The 14,565-nt window shown below is 39.8% G+C and overlaps 1 protein-coding gene across 3 annotated transcripts in view; it reads left to right on the forward strand.

Annotated features, from left to right (window-relative positions):
• alg6 (ALG6 alpha-1,3-glucosyltransferase) overlaps positions 1–14,565 on the forward strand; it is a 65,839-nt gene that overhangs the window by 25,560 nt on the left and 25,714 nt on the right. For 2 of the 3 annotated variants that reach the window (XR_010019894.1, XM_063064111.1), the window contains exons 8-9: positions 2,055–2,190; positions 14,138–14,223. Coding sequence is in view for 2 of the 3 variants with exons in the window: in XM_063064111.1 (XP_062920181.1) it covers positions 2,055–2,190; positions 14,138–14,223 (222 nt within the window). In the remaining variant the exon portion in view is untranslated. The remainder of the gene's footprint in view (positions 1–2,054; positions 2,191–14,137; positions 14,224–14,565) is intronic. The other variant, XM_063064112.1, reaches the window with a different exon arrangement.

Consider the following 14,565-nt stretch of genomic DNA (forward strand, 5'->3'; position numbering starts at 1 on the left):
GAAATAACTTTGACATATCTAATCTGTTCAGGCCTTTTAACATTTGGAATGCTTCTATGAGATCCCCCCCCCCCGCCCCCTGCCATTCTCCTGAACTCCAGGGAATACAGCCCAACAGTTGCCAGACATTCCTCATACGGTAACCCTTTCATTCCTGGAATCTTCTCTGAACTCTCTCCAGTGTCAGTGTATCCTTTCTAAAATAAGGAGCCCAAAACTGCACACAAGTGCCTTATATAGAGCCTCAACATCACCTCCCTGCTGTTATATTCTATACCTCTAGAAATGAATGTCAACACTGCATTCGCCTTCCTCACAACCGACTCAACCTGGAGGTTAACCTTTAGGGTATCTTGCACAAGGACTCCCAAGTCCTTTGTATCTCTGCATTTTGAATTCTCTCCCCATCTAAATAATAGTCTGCCCATTTATTTCTTCCACCGAAGTGCATGACCATACACTTTCCAACACTGCATTTCATTTGTCACTTCTTTGCCCATTCCCCCTAAACTATTCAAGTCTCTGTAGCTTCTCTGTTTCTTCAACACTACCACTCCTCCACCTACTTTGTATCATCAGCAAATTTAGCCACAAATCCATTAATACCGTAGTCCAAATCATTAACATATATCGTGAAAAAAATAGCGGCCCCAACACCGACTCCTGTGGAACTCCACTGGTAATTAGCAGCCAGCCAGAATAGGATCCCTTTATTCCCACTCTCTGTTTTCAGCCGACCAGCCAATGCTCCACCCATGCTAGTAACTTCCCTGTAATTCCATGGGTTCCTATCTTGCTAAGCAGCCTCATGTGCAGCACCTTGTCAAAGGCCTTCTGAAAATCCAAGTACACCACATCTACTGCATCTTCTTTGTCTACCCTGCTTATAATTTCCTCAAAGAATTGCTGTAGGTTTGTCAGGCAGGATTTTCCTTTCAGGAAACCATGCTGGCTTTGGCCTATCTTGTCATGTGCCTCCAGGTACTCTGTAATCTCATCCCTAACAATAGATTCCAACAACTTCCCAACCACTGATGTCAGGCTAACAGGTCTATAGTTTCCTTTCTGCTGCCTCCCACCTTAAATAGCAGAGTAATATTTGCAATTTTTCAGTCATCCGGTACAATGCCAGAATCTATCGATTCTTGAAAGATCATCGCTAATGCCTCCACAATCTCTCCAGCTACTTCCTTCAGAACCCGAGCGTGCATTCCATCAGGTCCAGGAGATTTATCCACCCTCAGACCATTAAGTTTCACGAGCACCTTCTCGGTCGTAATTTTCACTGCACAAAGTTCACTTCCCTGACACACTTGGATGTCCGTTGTTTTTTTTTGTCCGCTATACTGCAGACATCTTCCACTGTGAAGATTGATGCAAAATACGCATTCAGTTCCTCTGCCATCTCTGCATCTCTCATTACAATATCTCCAGCGTCGTTTTGAATTGGTCCTGTATCTACCCTTGACTCTCTTTTACCCTTTAAATGCTTAAAAAAGCTTTTAGCATCTTTTAGTTGCCAGCTTCCTTTCCTAATTCACCTTTTCCTTCCTAATGACCTCTCAGTTTCCTTCTGCAAGTTTTTAAGAGCCTCCCATTCCTCTATCTTCCCACTGGCAGAGATTAAGCAGAGATTTAAAAAAAAAATTGGTGTTGCTAGTTAGCAAGTGTGAATGTATAAAATAAGACTTTAACTGTCTTTAGGATTTGTCATTTGAGTCCCATAGAATCCTATACCTACTTTTATACTGTATACTTGTAGTAGATGCTATAGGGATATGGAAAGATTAAAATCTGACAACTTAATTTTTTAGCATGGTTACAGCGTGCTCATTATAGAACAACTTTGTATAGAGAATGTTGAAGCATAAGGTAGTAAAGAGTGTTCTGGGGTGAGGAAGCATCAAGAAACTTCAGACACTATGACATTTTAGATGTTTTGCTGTAGAACCCAGAGCTGCTGCTATGATTTTTCTGATTGTGGATATTAATGCCGGAGAGTTGAAATGAGCTTTAATTGTTCCAAAAGTACAATATTTTCTCTTGTATTGCAGGTTAACCCGGTTGATCAAAATAGCTCTTGTTGTGTTGATTTCATTTGCTTGCTGCTGGCTGCCGTTCCTCACAAGTTTCCAGCAGTCTCTACAGGTGATTCAAAGACTTTTCCCTGTTGATAGGGGTTTGTTTGAGGTACGTTCACAAGATTGTTTATTATCAGTAACCACAAGTTTTGTGGTTGTTCCATTTACTAAACTTAGAGGTTGTAGCATATATGTGTAATTTCAGAAATAATTCACAAGCTGCCACTTTGGTATTTTATCAAGTTACTGAAGCATTAGGAATGTTTGGAAGCGATATTTTAACAGTCCAACAAAATAAACAATGGTTATCAGTCAAATTATCCAACTGTAACCAATCTGTAAGGCCAACTATCTTCATCTGGTGCAAGTTCATCATAAAATCTTCCTGATTAATGTTTCAGTGATGATAATATTAGCTTGGCAACAGTGTAAATGTCTGTCATGAAATACTTATTTGGACATGGGTGAGGATGAACTTGAGAAATTGTTAGCGTAAGCAAACCACAAGTTGTGTGATAAGTTGGCCATCTCCAGTTGCTGTTTTAAAAAGATATGCTGATGTGTAAATTATACGTTGAGCTATAATATTGATAGCTGCTCAGTTTGTTTGTAGAATGCCTCGTGTTAACCTTCTAACCTTTCTCTGTGTCCTCATCAAATTCGAGGCCGATATTCTATCTGTGCCATGTTTGAGGGAAATGGTTCCATTAGTCTGAGGCGTGGCCAGCTTGCCTGTGGAATTATGTCCCCTCCACTTGTGACATTGACAACTGTCTCTGCTGTTTCTATTTCCTGTCTTGAACAGAGGTATCAGATATTGCATTCTTGATACTGATATCATAGCCATCTACAGATAGCCCATTTATAGATCCATTCTGGCTCATACTTAACCCTTGAAATTGGCTTGCGTTCGTATCGTAAACGCTACAGATTCTGTTGACTCAGTCAGTGCTGTCTGTGCATATCAGTGTCTCACATTAGATTTATGCCATTTGGAATTTGCTACACTATGGGCAATAACTTTACTGGACTTAATAACAAACAAATTTGTGACAGAGAGATTGTTCTGATCCATTCAGTAATCAGTTTCAGCATAGTTCATTTCTATTGTTCTCCACAAAAGGAGTACTTTTTGAGTAAAAGAATATTGCTTACAAAGATTTTCTGATTCAGCAGAATGAATGAAGCAAGTACTGTATATGAAACAAACAAGAGAAAATCTACAGATGCAAGAAATCTAAGTAACACGCACAAAATGCTAGAGGAATTCAGCAGGCCAAGCACCATCTATGGAAAAGAGTGAGCAATCAGAATTTCGGGCCGAGACCCTTTATCAGAACCCTTCATCTGATGGAGGGTCTCTGCCCGAAACATAAACTGTTTATTCTTTTTCACAGATGCTGCTTGGCCTGCTGACTTCTTCCAGCACTTTATGTGTGTTATTGTACATGAAAGCAGTTTGAAAGTCTTAGTTGTTTTTATGTTGATACTGTTTGTGCATGTCAGAGCAGAAGAGGTGAAAAGTCTTGTTTGTTTCATGCATTTGTGGCATTCCAGGTATTGGCCACCACCCAAACATTAAAAATTGGTATTCCTACTGTTTGTGATATTAAATGACAGACCATTCTTATACATATCCTGCGTAGGCTTACAAATACTTTGCACTTGGTTCACTAATGTAACTTGGAAGCAAGCATCCACTTTCCATGTCTACAGTGTCCAGTACAACAATTGGGAGCAACATTTTAAGTTCAAGTTGAAGTTTGTTGTCATCCGACTGTACATATATACAACCAAACAAAACAACGTTCCTCCAGACTATGGTGCATCCACAAAACATATACAGTACTACACATAGCACATAAACCAAAATATTACCATACACTTCTCTGACATTAAATTTACCTATTGATTAAATAAGTTAATGAAATATAATTCAAGATGCATGTAGTGTGCAGCACAAGTAAATGGTAAAGAGTACCGTAAGCAGTTTGCTGCCCTAGTGACAGGACCTCGGTGGTGGCAGGATATTCATTATTCCACAGCCTAAGGGAAAAAGCTGTTACTCATTCTGGCAGTCCGAGTCCTGATGCTACTGTACTACTTTCTTGGTGGTAGTGGGTCAGAGAGATTGTAGGATGGGTGGTAGGGATCCTCAACAATGCTTTGGGCCCTTCATCTGCAAACACTCCCGGTAAATGTCACAAATGGGTGATTTTTACTATCCTCTATAGGGTCTTGTGGTCTGTTGCCTTGCAGTTTCCAAACCATACATAACACAGCCAGGCAGGACACTCCTGATGGTGCTCTTGTTAGAATGGGGCAGCGACACTCCTGTGCCTTCTTGACTAGCGGGGGGGGTATTGAGGTCCAGGTTAGATCATCTGTTATGTGCACACCAAAGGACTTCACTCTCTCCACAGCAGAGCCATTGATGTCCGTGTTGAGGCTCAGGTTATTCTCACACCATTTGACAAGCCGCTGTTCCTCCTCTCTGTATGCTGACTCATCATTGTTTCTGATGAGGCCAGTCACCGTAGTGTCATAAGCGAACTTGATGTGGTTTGAGTTAGATCTGGCAGTGCAGTCATGACTCAGCAGCGGACTAAGCACACAGCCCTGGGGTGGAGGCAGTAGTACTCACAGGATAGAGCTTGAAATGTTGCTGCTAGTTTGGACTGACTGTGGTCTTTCTGTCAAGAAGTCCAAGGTCCAGTTGCAGAGAGGGGTGTCGAGTCCCGACAAGGACAGTTTACCAGCTAGCCTCTGAGGGATGGTCACAGAGCTAAAGCCGATGAACATCATCCTGGTATATGAGGCATTGTCTTTTACACGGAACTGGATAGAGTAGAGGGCTGAGGCTATTGCATCATCAGTGGGTCAGTTTGTGCAGTAGACAATCTGGAAAGGGTCCAGTATAGCTGGAAGGTGGGATTTTATATGATCCATTACCAGCTGCTCAAAGCAATATCAGATATTTTCCTATCTGGCTCCCCAAATAAATCTCTATGGTTCCTTTAGCCAACTCAGCACAGATCAGGAATCAAACCTACTGCTTTTATGTCTGCTTGGTGGAGAGCTTTGTTGCAAAGGGCGTTTATTTCATTTGCCACTGAGCAACTTTGTTACTACTTAATACACCATTTTGTATGAGTTGTGGAATAAAAATGCTAATACACTACATCTATAGAAATAGTTAATATAGATAATTGTTTTGAACTGAAAACATCCGTAGTAAAACATCTTGTAGCTCTTTGCAACACTCTTCTGTTCCTGGCTTAATCAGATGCCATTTGATAAATTGATAAGGTAGACAAGTACTTAAGACCATTTGACATAGGAGCAGAATTAGGCCATTTGGCCCATCATATCCATTCTGTCATTCGATCATGGCTGATTTATTTTCCAACTAACCCCATGCTCCTGCCTTCTCACCTTAATCTATGATGTCCTTACTAGTATATAATAATATTCCTGTCCAGGAATATATTTTAATAAGTCAAATGTGTTTGAGTTTTTTGCTGTCTTATGGCAGACGTGAGAAGTGTGTATGGATTGAAACAGGTATCCAATTTTAATCCTCTTTGGAAGAAAGATTTTAAAAAGGCTTTCAGTTGCTTTGTGTGTAATTATTCTAAAGTACATCAACCACAATGGCTGAAAGGTTCATTGTAATAGGCAAATAATACAGAATCTTGAGCTAATGATCCAGAGATAGAAGTTCAAATTGGGAATTAAAATTTAGTTGATTAAATAGGTAGATCTGGAAAACACCAAGCTGGTGTCAGTAATATAATAATGAAACCACTGATTAATCTTAAAGAAACAGTCATACCACTAATATTAACCTTAACTACATTGTGACGCTTGGCTGACAACTAAGTAGTTGACCAGCCTGCAGGACAGCTCTCCAAATGCTCCACATATTAAAAGGGATTTGCTGGACTGACAGAACTCGGTGCCTTTGTGGTCAGTCCACATCTAGTCTTCATATAATTTATATGAAGCTGTAAATTCAGCTAACGGAGGGACTTGTAAATGATCTCAAGGGAGTTGTCTGGATTTCCACATTCATGTGTATGTATGAGGCAATAAAACTTTGCTATTTAGGAAGGATGCAGCATCCATATTGTGTGCAGCAAAATTCCATGAATGTTACTAAGATAAATGTTCAGGTACTGTATTTGTTGTGTTGACTTGGAGGGAAATTTGAAACAGATATTAACATTAATCAAAGTTCAATGCACTTCAAAGTCAGTGAAATGGTCAGAGGGGATATCACCAAAAAAAATTACAACACTAGGTCGGTACAGCACTAGCAGACTAGATTGTGTGCTGCAATAAACCTGACATAAGAAGGATCCTGTGCCTCCTTATAGTCTGTGCACACAGGCATTTGTTTTTCTCTTTCCTTCCAGCCCTTGTAGGACTGAGATGAAGCAAAAGCTGAAGGTTTCAGGATAAAGTGTTGGACTTTCATTGCGGATCTAGAAAAAGTAACTGTCTTGCTTATTTGTTGATTATAATATAATACTTCAAACATTCATAAAATGCCTTGTATGACAAAATATGTGAATAGAAAAATAGGAAACCAACCACTCTGGGACAGAGAAATGATGCTGGATCTGTTTTCCCAGCAGTTGCATTCGTGGAGAAAATTTTATAATGTGTTTCCTATTTAAGCTCAATATATTAGGAATGGCACATTAGCTCAGCTCAGAAATGCCTCACAGTGGCAGTGACCCAGGTGCAATTCTGACCTACAGTGCTGTCTTTGTGAAGTTTGCATGTCCGCCCTATGACCACATGAGTTGCTCCCAGCTGCTCTGTTTCCTCCCACATCCCAAAGATACAGTGACTGGTAGATTAAGCCCATAATTAAAATAGTAATTTAGCTGCTGTAAATTGTCCATAGTGTGTTGAATGGTACAAGCTGCGAAGAGTTAGTAGGAATGTGAGGGTAATAAACCAGGATGAATACAAGATTAGTATAAAGGGATAGTTGTTGCAGAATTGGTAGGTAGAAGAGCCTTTTTTCCATGGTAAATGTCTATATTTGTATTAACTCCACTATGTTTGTAATCACTAACATCCAACAGTTTTCCATTGCAGTAATCTGTATTTTATTGATAAAACAGTTTCTTGAAATTTGAACAATTTTTCCGAAGTTCCTGAAATGGTGCTTGCACGCTCTTATTCCTCCCTCTGTTCTATCATGTTGAAATTAAAATTTATTGTACAATAAACTGTTAATTATACATTGTTTGAATCTCAATACTGTGAAAACATTTAAACTAAGTTTTTCTTATTCCTCATAAAACTGCAAGCTTTATTTTTGAAGAAGACTTATGTTGACCCTTCAACTAATTAATGCTTCTCAACTAAGCTGATTTTCAATGTTCAGTCTTGTTATTGCCAAAAGCATAAGAACTTTAGGTTTTACTTGTATTTTCATTTTTAAAAATAACTGATTAATTATTTGTGACCGATTTTGATATTTCAACATGTTCTGTGAATGACCACTAGTCTGTGCTGTTGCATAGTTTAGTGATGACTTTCATGGATACTAGAAAAATTAAGTTGGACATTTTATTGTTACTTGCATAATTTATAATTAACATTGTCCAGTATTAGCAAGTGAAATGCTCTTAAGACTATAACACATGGGAGTAGAATTAAGCCATTTAGCCCATTAAGTCTGTTCTGCTATTCCATCATGACTGATTTATTATCCGTCTCAACCCCACTCTCTAGTCTTCACCCTATAACTTTTAACATCCTGACTAATCAAGAATCTATCAACCTCCACTTTAAACATACCCAATGAATTGGCTTCCATAGCCATCTGTGGCAATGAATTACAAAGATTCACCACCCTCTAGCTAAAGAAATTCCTTCTCATATCTGTTCTAAATGGACATTCCTCTATTCTGAGGCTGTGCCCTCAGGTCCTAGATTTCCCCCACTATAGGAAACATACTCTCCACATCTACTTCATCTAGGCCTTTAAGTATTCAATAGGTTTCATTGAGACAACCACTGTCCCCCTCCTCCCCTCATTCTTCGAAACTCCAGCGAGTACGGGCCCCGAGCCATCAAAATCTCCTCATGCGTTAAGATCTTCATTCCCTCCATGAACCTTCATGAACCTCCATGGACCCTCTTCAATGCCAACACATCTTTTCTTAGAAAAGGATCCCACAATTGCTCACAAGACTCTGAGTGCTATCTGAGCATTGTCATGGTCTGTTGCTCCAGTGTCATGAAAAATTGAGTGAGAATTATATCAGTGCAATCTAGGAGCAATAACTTACAGGGTTATTTCATTGGTGTGGATCGAGGGAGACCTCTGTTTACTTCAGTGGCCTACTTGAAGATGGCTGTATTCTAGGCCAATGCATCATCTCATTTGCAAAGGCTAAGTACAGTATAGACAGAAAAATATGTGCATGGATATAATGGTCTGACATTTCATGGCAATGGTAGGTTACTTGGATTTGTCGTTTAACCACCAACTTAGCTTTCTCAGCACCAAATTTCTGGGCACATTCTGTACGAAAACCACTCTTCTGCTTGAAGGCAAAGTCCTGTGCAGTTCAGGACTTTTGGGGGATATGTTCCAGCACATGGTGGAATCGATCATAACGTTGAAAAAGTTTACCTGCTGAATAAATTGTATTTCCTGTCTTAGTCAACTGTCAAAACCATGACTGTTTATAATTGTTTCTGATAGTCATAATCATTAAAATATTAAAAATTAAATAGCTTGCTAATAATTTTAACTGAAAATAGAAGACATTTAAAACATTTAAATAATTTGATTTTTTTTTAAAGTAAAGCTAAATGACTTGATACTTGGTCACTTGCAGCTGTTTCTCTGCATTAATATGATTGGAAGTTCTTCCTGTGCAAGACAACCTGGCATAGGTTTAGCTGGGGAATTAGACTCCATGACAACTGATTACACATTTTTTTGGTTGAGTCAAGAGGTTCAGCATATATAGTAACTGTACATTTAGGAAAATAACAATAGAGAAGAGATAAGAGAGGTTGGATAGTGAGGTTATAGAGTGTGGTGTTGTACATTTCTCTGATGTAGAATTCATTACTTAATGGACCTATATTTGGGTTGTTAGTTGTTTCCCTAGTTTGTCTCTTTAATACACCAGTATGGCCACACTTCATGATGGAATATCAAATAAAGGGATTCTATTCTGGTTGGCTGCCGGTTACCAGTGGTGTTCCACAGGGGTCAGTGTTGGGGCCGCTTCTTTTTACATTGTACATCAACGATTTGGATTATGGAATAGATGGCCTTGTGGCTAAGTTTGCTGACGATACAAAGATAGGTGGAGGGGCCGGTAGTGCTGAGGAAATGGAGAGTCTGCAGAGAGACTTGGATAGATTGGAAGAATGGGCAAAGAAGTGGCAAATGAAATACAATGTTGGAAAGTGTATGGTTATGCACTTTGGCAGAAGAAATAAACGGGCAGACTATTATTTAAATGGGGAAAGAATTCAAAGTTCTGAGATGCAACGGGACTTGGGAGTCCTCGTATAGGATACCTTTAAGGTTAACCTCCAGGTTGAGTCGGTAGTGAAGAAGGCGAATGCAGTGTTGGCATTCATTTCTAGAGGAATAGAGTATAGGCGCAGGGATGTGATGTTGAGGCTCTATAAGGCACTGATGAGACCTCACTTGGAGTACTGTGGGCAGTTTGGTCTCCTTATTTAAGAAAGGATGTGCTGACATTGGAGAGGGTACAGAGAAGATTCACTAGAATGATTCCGGGAATGAGAGGGTTAACATATGAGGAACGTTTGTCCGCTCTTGGACTGTATTCCTTGGAGTTTAGAAGAATGAGGGGAGACCTCATAGAAACATTTCGAATGTTGAAAGGCATGGACAGAGTGGATGTGGCAAAGTTGTTTCCCATGATGGGGGAGTCTAGTACGAGAGGGCATGACTTAAAGCTTGAAGGGCGCCCATTCAGAACAGAGATGCGAAGAAATTTCTTTAGTCAGAGGGTGGTGGATCTATGGAATTTGTTGCCACGGGCAGCAGTGGAGGCCAAGTCATTGGGTGTATTTAAGGCAGAGATTGATAAGTATCTGAGTAGCCAGGGCATCAAAGGTTATGGTGAGAAGGCAGGGTAGTGGGACTAAATGGGAGAATGGATCAGCTCATGATAAAATGGTGGAGCAGACTCGATGGGCCGAATGGCCGACTTCAGCTCCTTTGTCTTATGGTCTTATGGTATTGCTGCTGAATTGTGCTGCGTGATTAAGACATTAAAGGTAAAATATAAGCAGGAATCTATATTTAGATTCCACAGGAGAGGCACCAGATTTTAACAAAAATCAAAGTGATATAACTTGAAAGTGCAAAGAAATATCAGAGATGCTGTCATTTTAATCCTAGTTGAAGTAACTGCAGGAAAAATCTCCACAGGAATAAAAATTCGAACTCATAATTGAATCAAGACTCACTCAATATAAAATTGCAACTATTTTAGTCAATTCTACCTAATTGCTTAAGTAACACTGTCCATAGTCATGTGAACTGTACAGGAAACATTGTGTGCAGCTTTTGTTCCTCACTGTCAATTGTTTTTTTTTGTTGATTTCAATTTATTCAACTTTTTTTTTCAAAAATGTTTTCGTTGAATGGTCTGAGTTTGATCTCTATATGTTCTCAGTTCAAAGAGTTATAAAAGACTTCTAATTTCCAATTTTTCTTTCTTTAATACACTTACACTTAAGCTAAATAACTTGTTTATCAATGGTGTTCAATCACATGGGACAGATTCAACAAATGGATTTGAGAAGGCGAAAAATAGCTAATTCACAAACAATCCAGATATATATTTAGAAATCAATATCTTGCCATGGTGGTTCTATGGGCAGGGGAATAGTAGGAAAGAACATTGCAGGAGAATTGATAAATACTCGGAATGTTTGTGTCCCTATTTAAAGAGCGGCAACGAAGTCCATGACTCCACATTTTGTAAAAAAAAATGTGGGCCTAATGGGTTAGTGGTCTTTACCAAATGTGTGCTTTTTAATATTTTTCTGAAAATGCACTTTTGAGCCATCTTTTGAAATCCCAGGATCAACTTTAGAAATCGTAGAGCCTTAACCTCAATAATCATTTTGTTTAAAAGATAACTAAAATTCCCTGTATTTCAAAATAGTTAAAACACAGGAGGTTGTTCATTCATTTGAATCTCTACCAAGTGTGTAAGAGCATTCCAGCAAATCTTGTGGCCTTTTATCAAAGACTTGCTAGTTGATGCAATGCTCACAATCTGCATGTACCATGAAGTTCTTTTCTTCATAGCGGTATATTAGTAGATTAGGAAGCAATTGAATAAATGGCACTAGCCGTGTGGAGAGCCATTGAGATTACATCTGCCATTGCCAGACATCCCACCCTGCAAAAACTCATTTCAGGGAGGTGGCACCACCATTTCAGGGAGGTAGCACCCCCGCCCCCCGCAGCCCCATATCCCCCCCCCACGGTCGACCTCCAAGGGTGTATGTAATATTTTGTTTAGTGATTTTGTCTAATTTGTAAACCAAGTTGGGTATATGCAGAAAATGTGACATTAAAATATGTATTTATATTATATTATCATGTTTATTCTATTACAACTTTAAGCAAGTCTACAGGGAGTTTGGCCTCATCAAATAGGACATCAATAGCGTAGCTCCTTAGCAGCCAGCCAGCTAGTTTAAATAATGTTAGCTATGCTAATGAACAAATGACACCTGTTAAACTCACCTCAACATGTCTTTTACATTTTAACCCACCATGGGCAATAGAAAAGTCACTGTTGCAAATAGTGCAGCGAACAACACCGTCATTATTTTTGAGGTCGACTGTAAAGCCCGCCCACAGAGAAAACTTATATGTCTACTTAGCAGGGGGCCGCAATCGTTTTTGCACCGCAGACCGGTTTAATATTGACAATATTCTTGTGGACTGGCCGACGGGGGGCAGGGGTGTTTATCACAACCTGATAGGTGATAAGTCAATTGCATCCTAACATTTTAAGTGACGTCTGGATATTAAATACACAGCGCATATTTTCCCCGTATGAACATATAAAATCATTGCAACACACCAGTATCGCTGAATCAGTGGGAGTCCTGGGCTTGTTTTCCTGCAACAACACGGTCCTATCGAGGGGTGATGGGAGACAGCGATACTCGAAGGGGGTTCTTTATGTTCAGTCTATTCCGCAATTTAGTTTTCGTTGCATTCTTTGCAGAAAACCCCGCTTCAGAGATATGTTGGAAATGGAAGCAACGTTTTCAGTGCTTTCGTGGCTATCTCAGGATATTCAGCCTTGTCTTGGATCCAGAATGCCGGCAGAGGTGTTACGTCAAACATACTTTTCAGCCCACCATCATTTGCAAGCTCGAGGAGTTGATCTTTTTCCCGCACTGACATGGATGATTCACTGGAGACATTCACTAATGGTTCACGGACCCATTCCTTTGCTTGTCTCGGGTCACTGATGACCTCGCGTGCGTTAAAATTCAAAAGTGCGTGACAGGAAATGAGGAAAGATGCAGCTGACTCATATCGTTTCATATTGCCAAATCACATTGTTCCTTGCAGCCCAGTGGTTGGGGACCACTCTTAGCACGAAGAGAGACCAATCAGGATGCTCTCTCTCCCTCTCCCCCTCCCCCTCAAAAAAAATCTATTCCCGGGATATTGTATATAATTTCCGGGCGTCAGGGAGCCACTACCGAGATGCGGGAGACTCACGGAACTTCCGGCAGAGGTGGGAGGTGCATTGACCTATTGTGGCAATAGGCAAATTGCAGTGGGTCCAGGTCTGAGGCAGGAGTTCAGTCTAGTCATAACCAACCTCTCAAAGCATTTCATCACTGTCAAGTACTACCGGGTGATAGTCATTAAGGAAGCCCACATTATTCTTCTTAGGCACTGGTGTAATTGTTGCAGACTCTCTGTATACACATGACTGTGTGGCTAGGCATAGCTCAAATACCATCTACAAATTTGCTGACAATACAACCATTGTTGGTAGAATCTCAGGTGGTGACAAGAGGGCATACAGGAGTGAGATATGCCAACTTGTGGAGTGGTGCCACAGCAACAACTTGGCACTCAATGTCAGTAAGACAAAGGAACTGATTGTGGACCTCAGGAAGGGTAAGACGAAGGATCACATATCAATCCTCATAGAGGGATCAGAAGTGGAGAGAGTGAGCAGCTTCAAATTCCTGGATGTCAAGACCTCTGAGGATCTAACCTGGTCACAACGTATCGATGTAGTTATAAAGAAGGCAAGACAGTGGCTGTACTTTATTAGGAGTTTGAAGAGATTTGGCATGTCAATAAATACACTCAAAAACTTCTATAGTTGTACCATGGAGAGCATTCTGACAGGCTGCATCATTGTCTGGTATGGAGGGGCTACTGCACAGGACTGAAAGAAGCTGCAGATGGTTGTAAATCTAGTCAGCTCCATCTTGGGCATAACCTACAAAGTACCCAGGACATCTTTTGGGAGCGGTGTCTCAGAAAGGCAACATCCATTATTAAGGACCTCCAGCACCCAGGACATGCCCTATTCTTACTCTTACCATCAGGTAGGAGATACAGAAGCCTGAAGGCACACCCTCAGCGATTCAGGAACAACTTCTTCCCCTCCGCCATCCGATTCCTAAATGGTCATTGAAGCTTTGGACACTCTAACTCACTTTTTTTAATATACAGTATTTCTGTTTTTGCCCATTTAAAAAATCTATTCAATACACATAATTGATACTTATTATTATGTTTTATTTTATTATTTTTTCTCTCTCTGCTAGATTATGTATTGCATTGAACTGTTGCTGCTAAGTTGACAAGTTTCACGTCACATGCCGGTGATAATAAACCTGATTCTGATATTGCATGTGGGAAATTTAATCATTGAATAGTTTAAAGCTTTGAATGCAGTCCAACCTCTTCCTGATTCAAATTAATATTTTGTAAGACATGGCATCTGGTAAACTAGTTATGTTTTTCTAACTAGGATAAAGTTGGAAATGTGTGGTGCAGTTTATCTATAATATTGAAGGTGAAGAGGATTCTATCACAACAGACACAGATATGGCTCAGGTAACCTTTTTCTTGTTGAGCAATTTTGTGTGGTTTAGATATTTCAGTTGTTACTATAGCAATGAAAGGGTTGACATTTTTAAAGTAATTGTGAATACATTTAATAGTTGAATACTGTGCATTTAATTTAGTACTCTGTATGATCTGTATACCATAGAGATCACTTGGCTTTATGTATTCAGGGAAACTGTATTTATAATATGGGAATATTTATAATATGGGAATTTGCAAATGGGCATCAATTGAGGTGGCCGGGTCAGTTAGCTATAAATGGGTGTCAAAGGGAAACAAAACTTGTTCCAGGTGGGAAGGAGAGACGGTTGATTAGTACTTAGAATCAGA

Source organism: Mobula hypostoma, chromosome 12 (genome assembly GCF_963921235.1).
Source record: "Mobula hypostoma chromosome 12, sMobHyp1.1, whole genome shotgun sequence".
NCBI lineage: Eukaryota > Metazoa > Chordata > Chondrichthyes > Myliobatiformes > Myliobatidae > Mobula > Mobula hypostoma.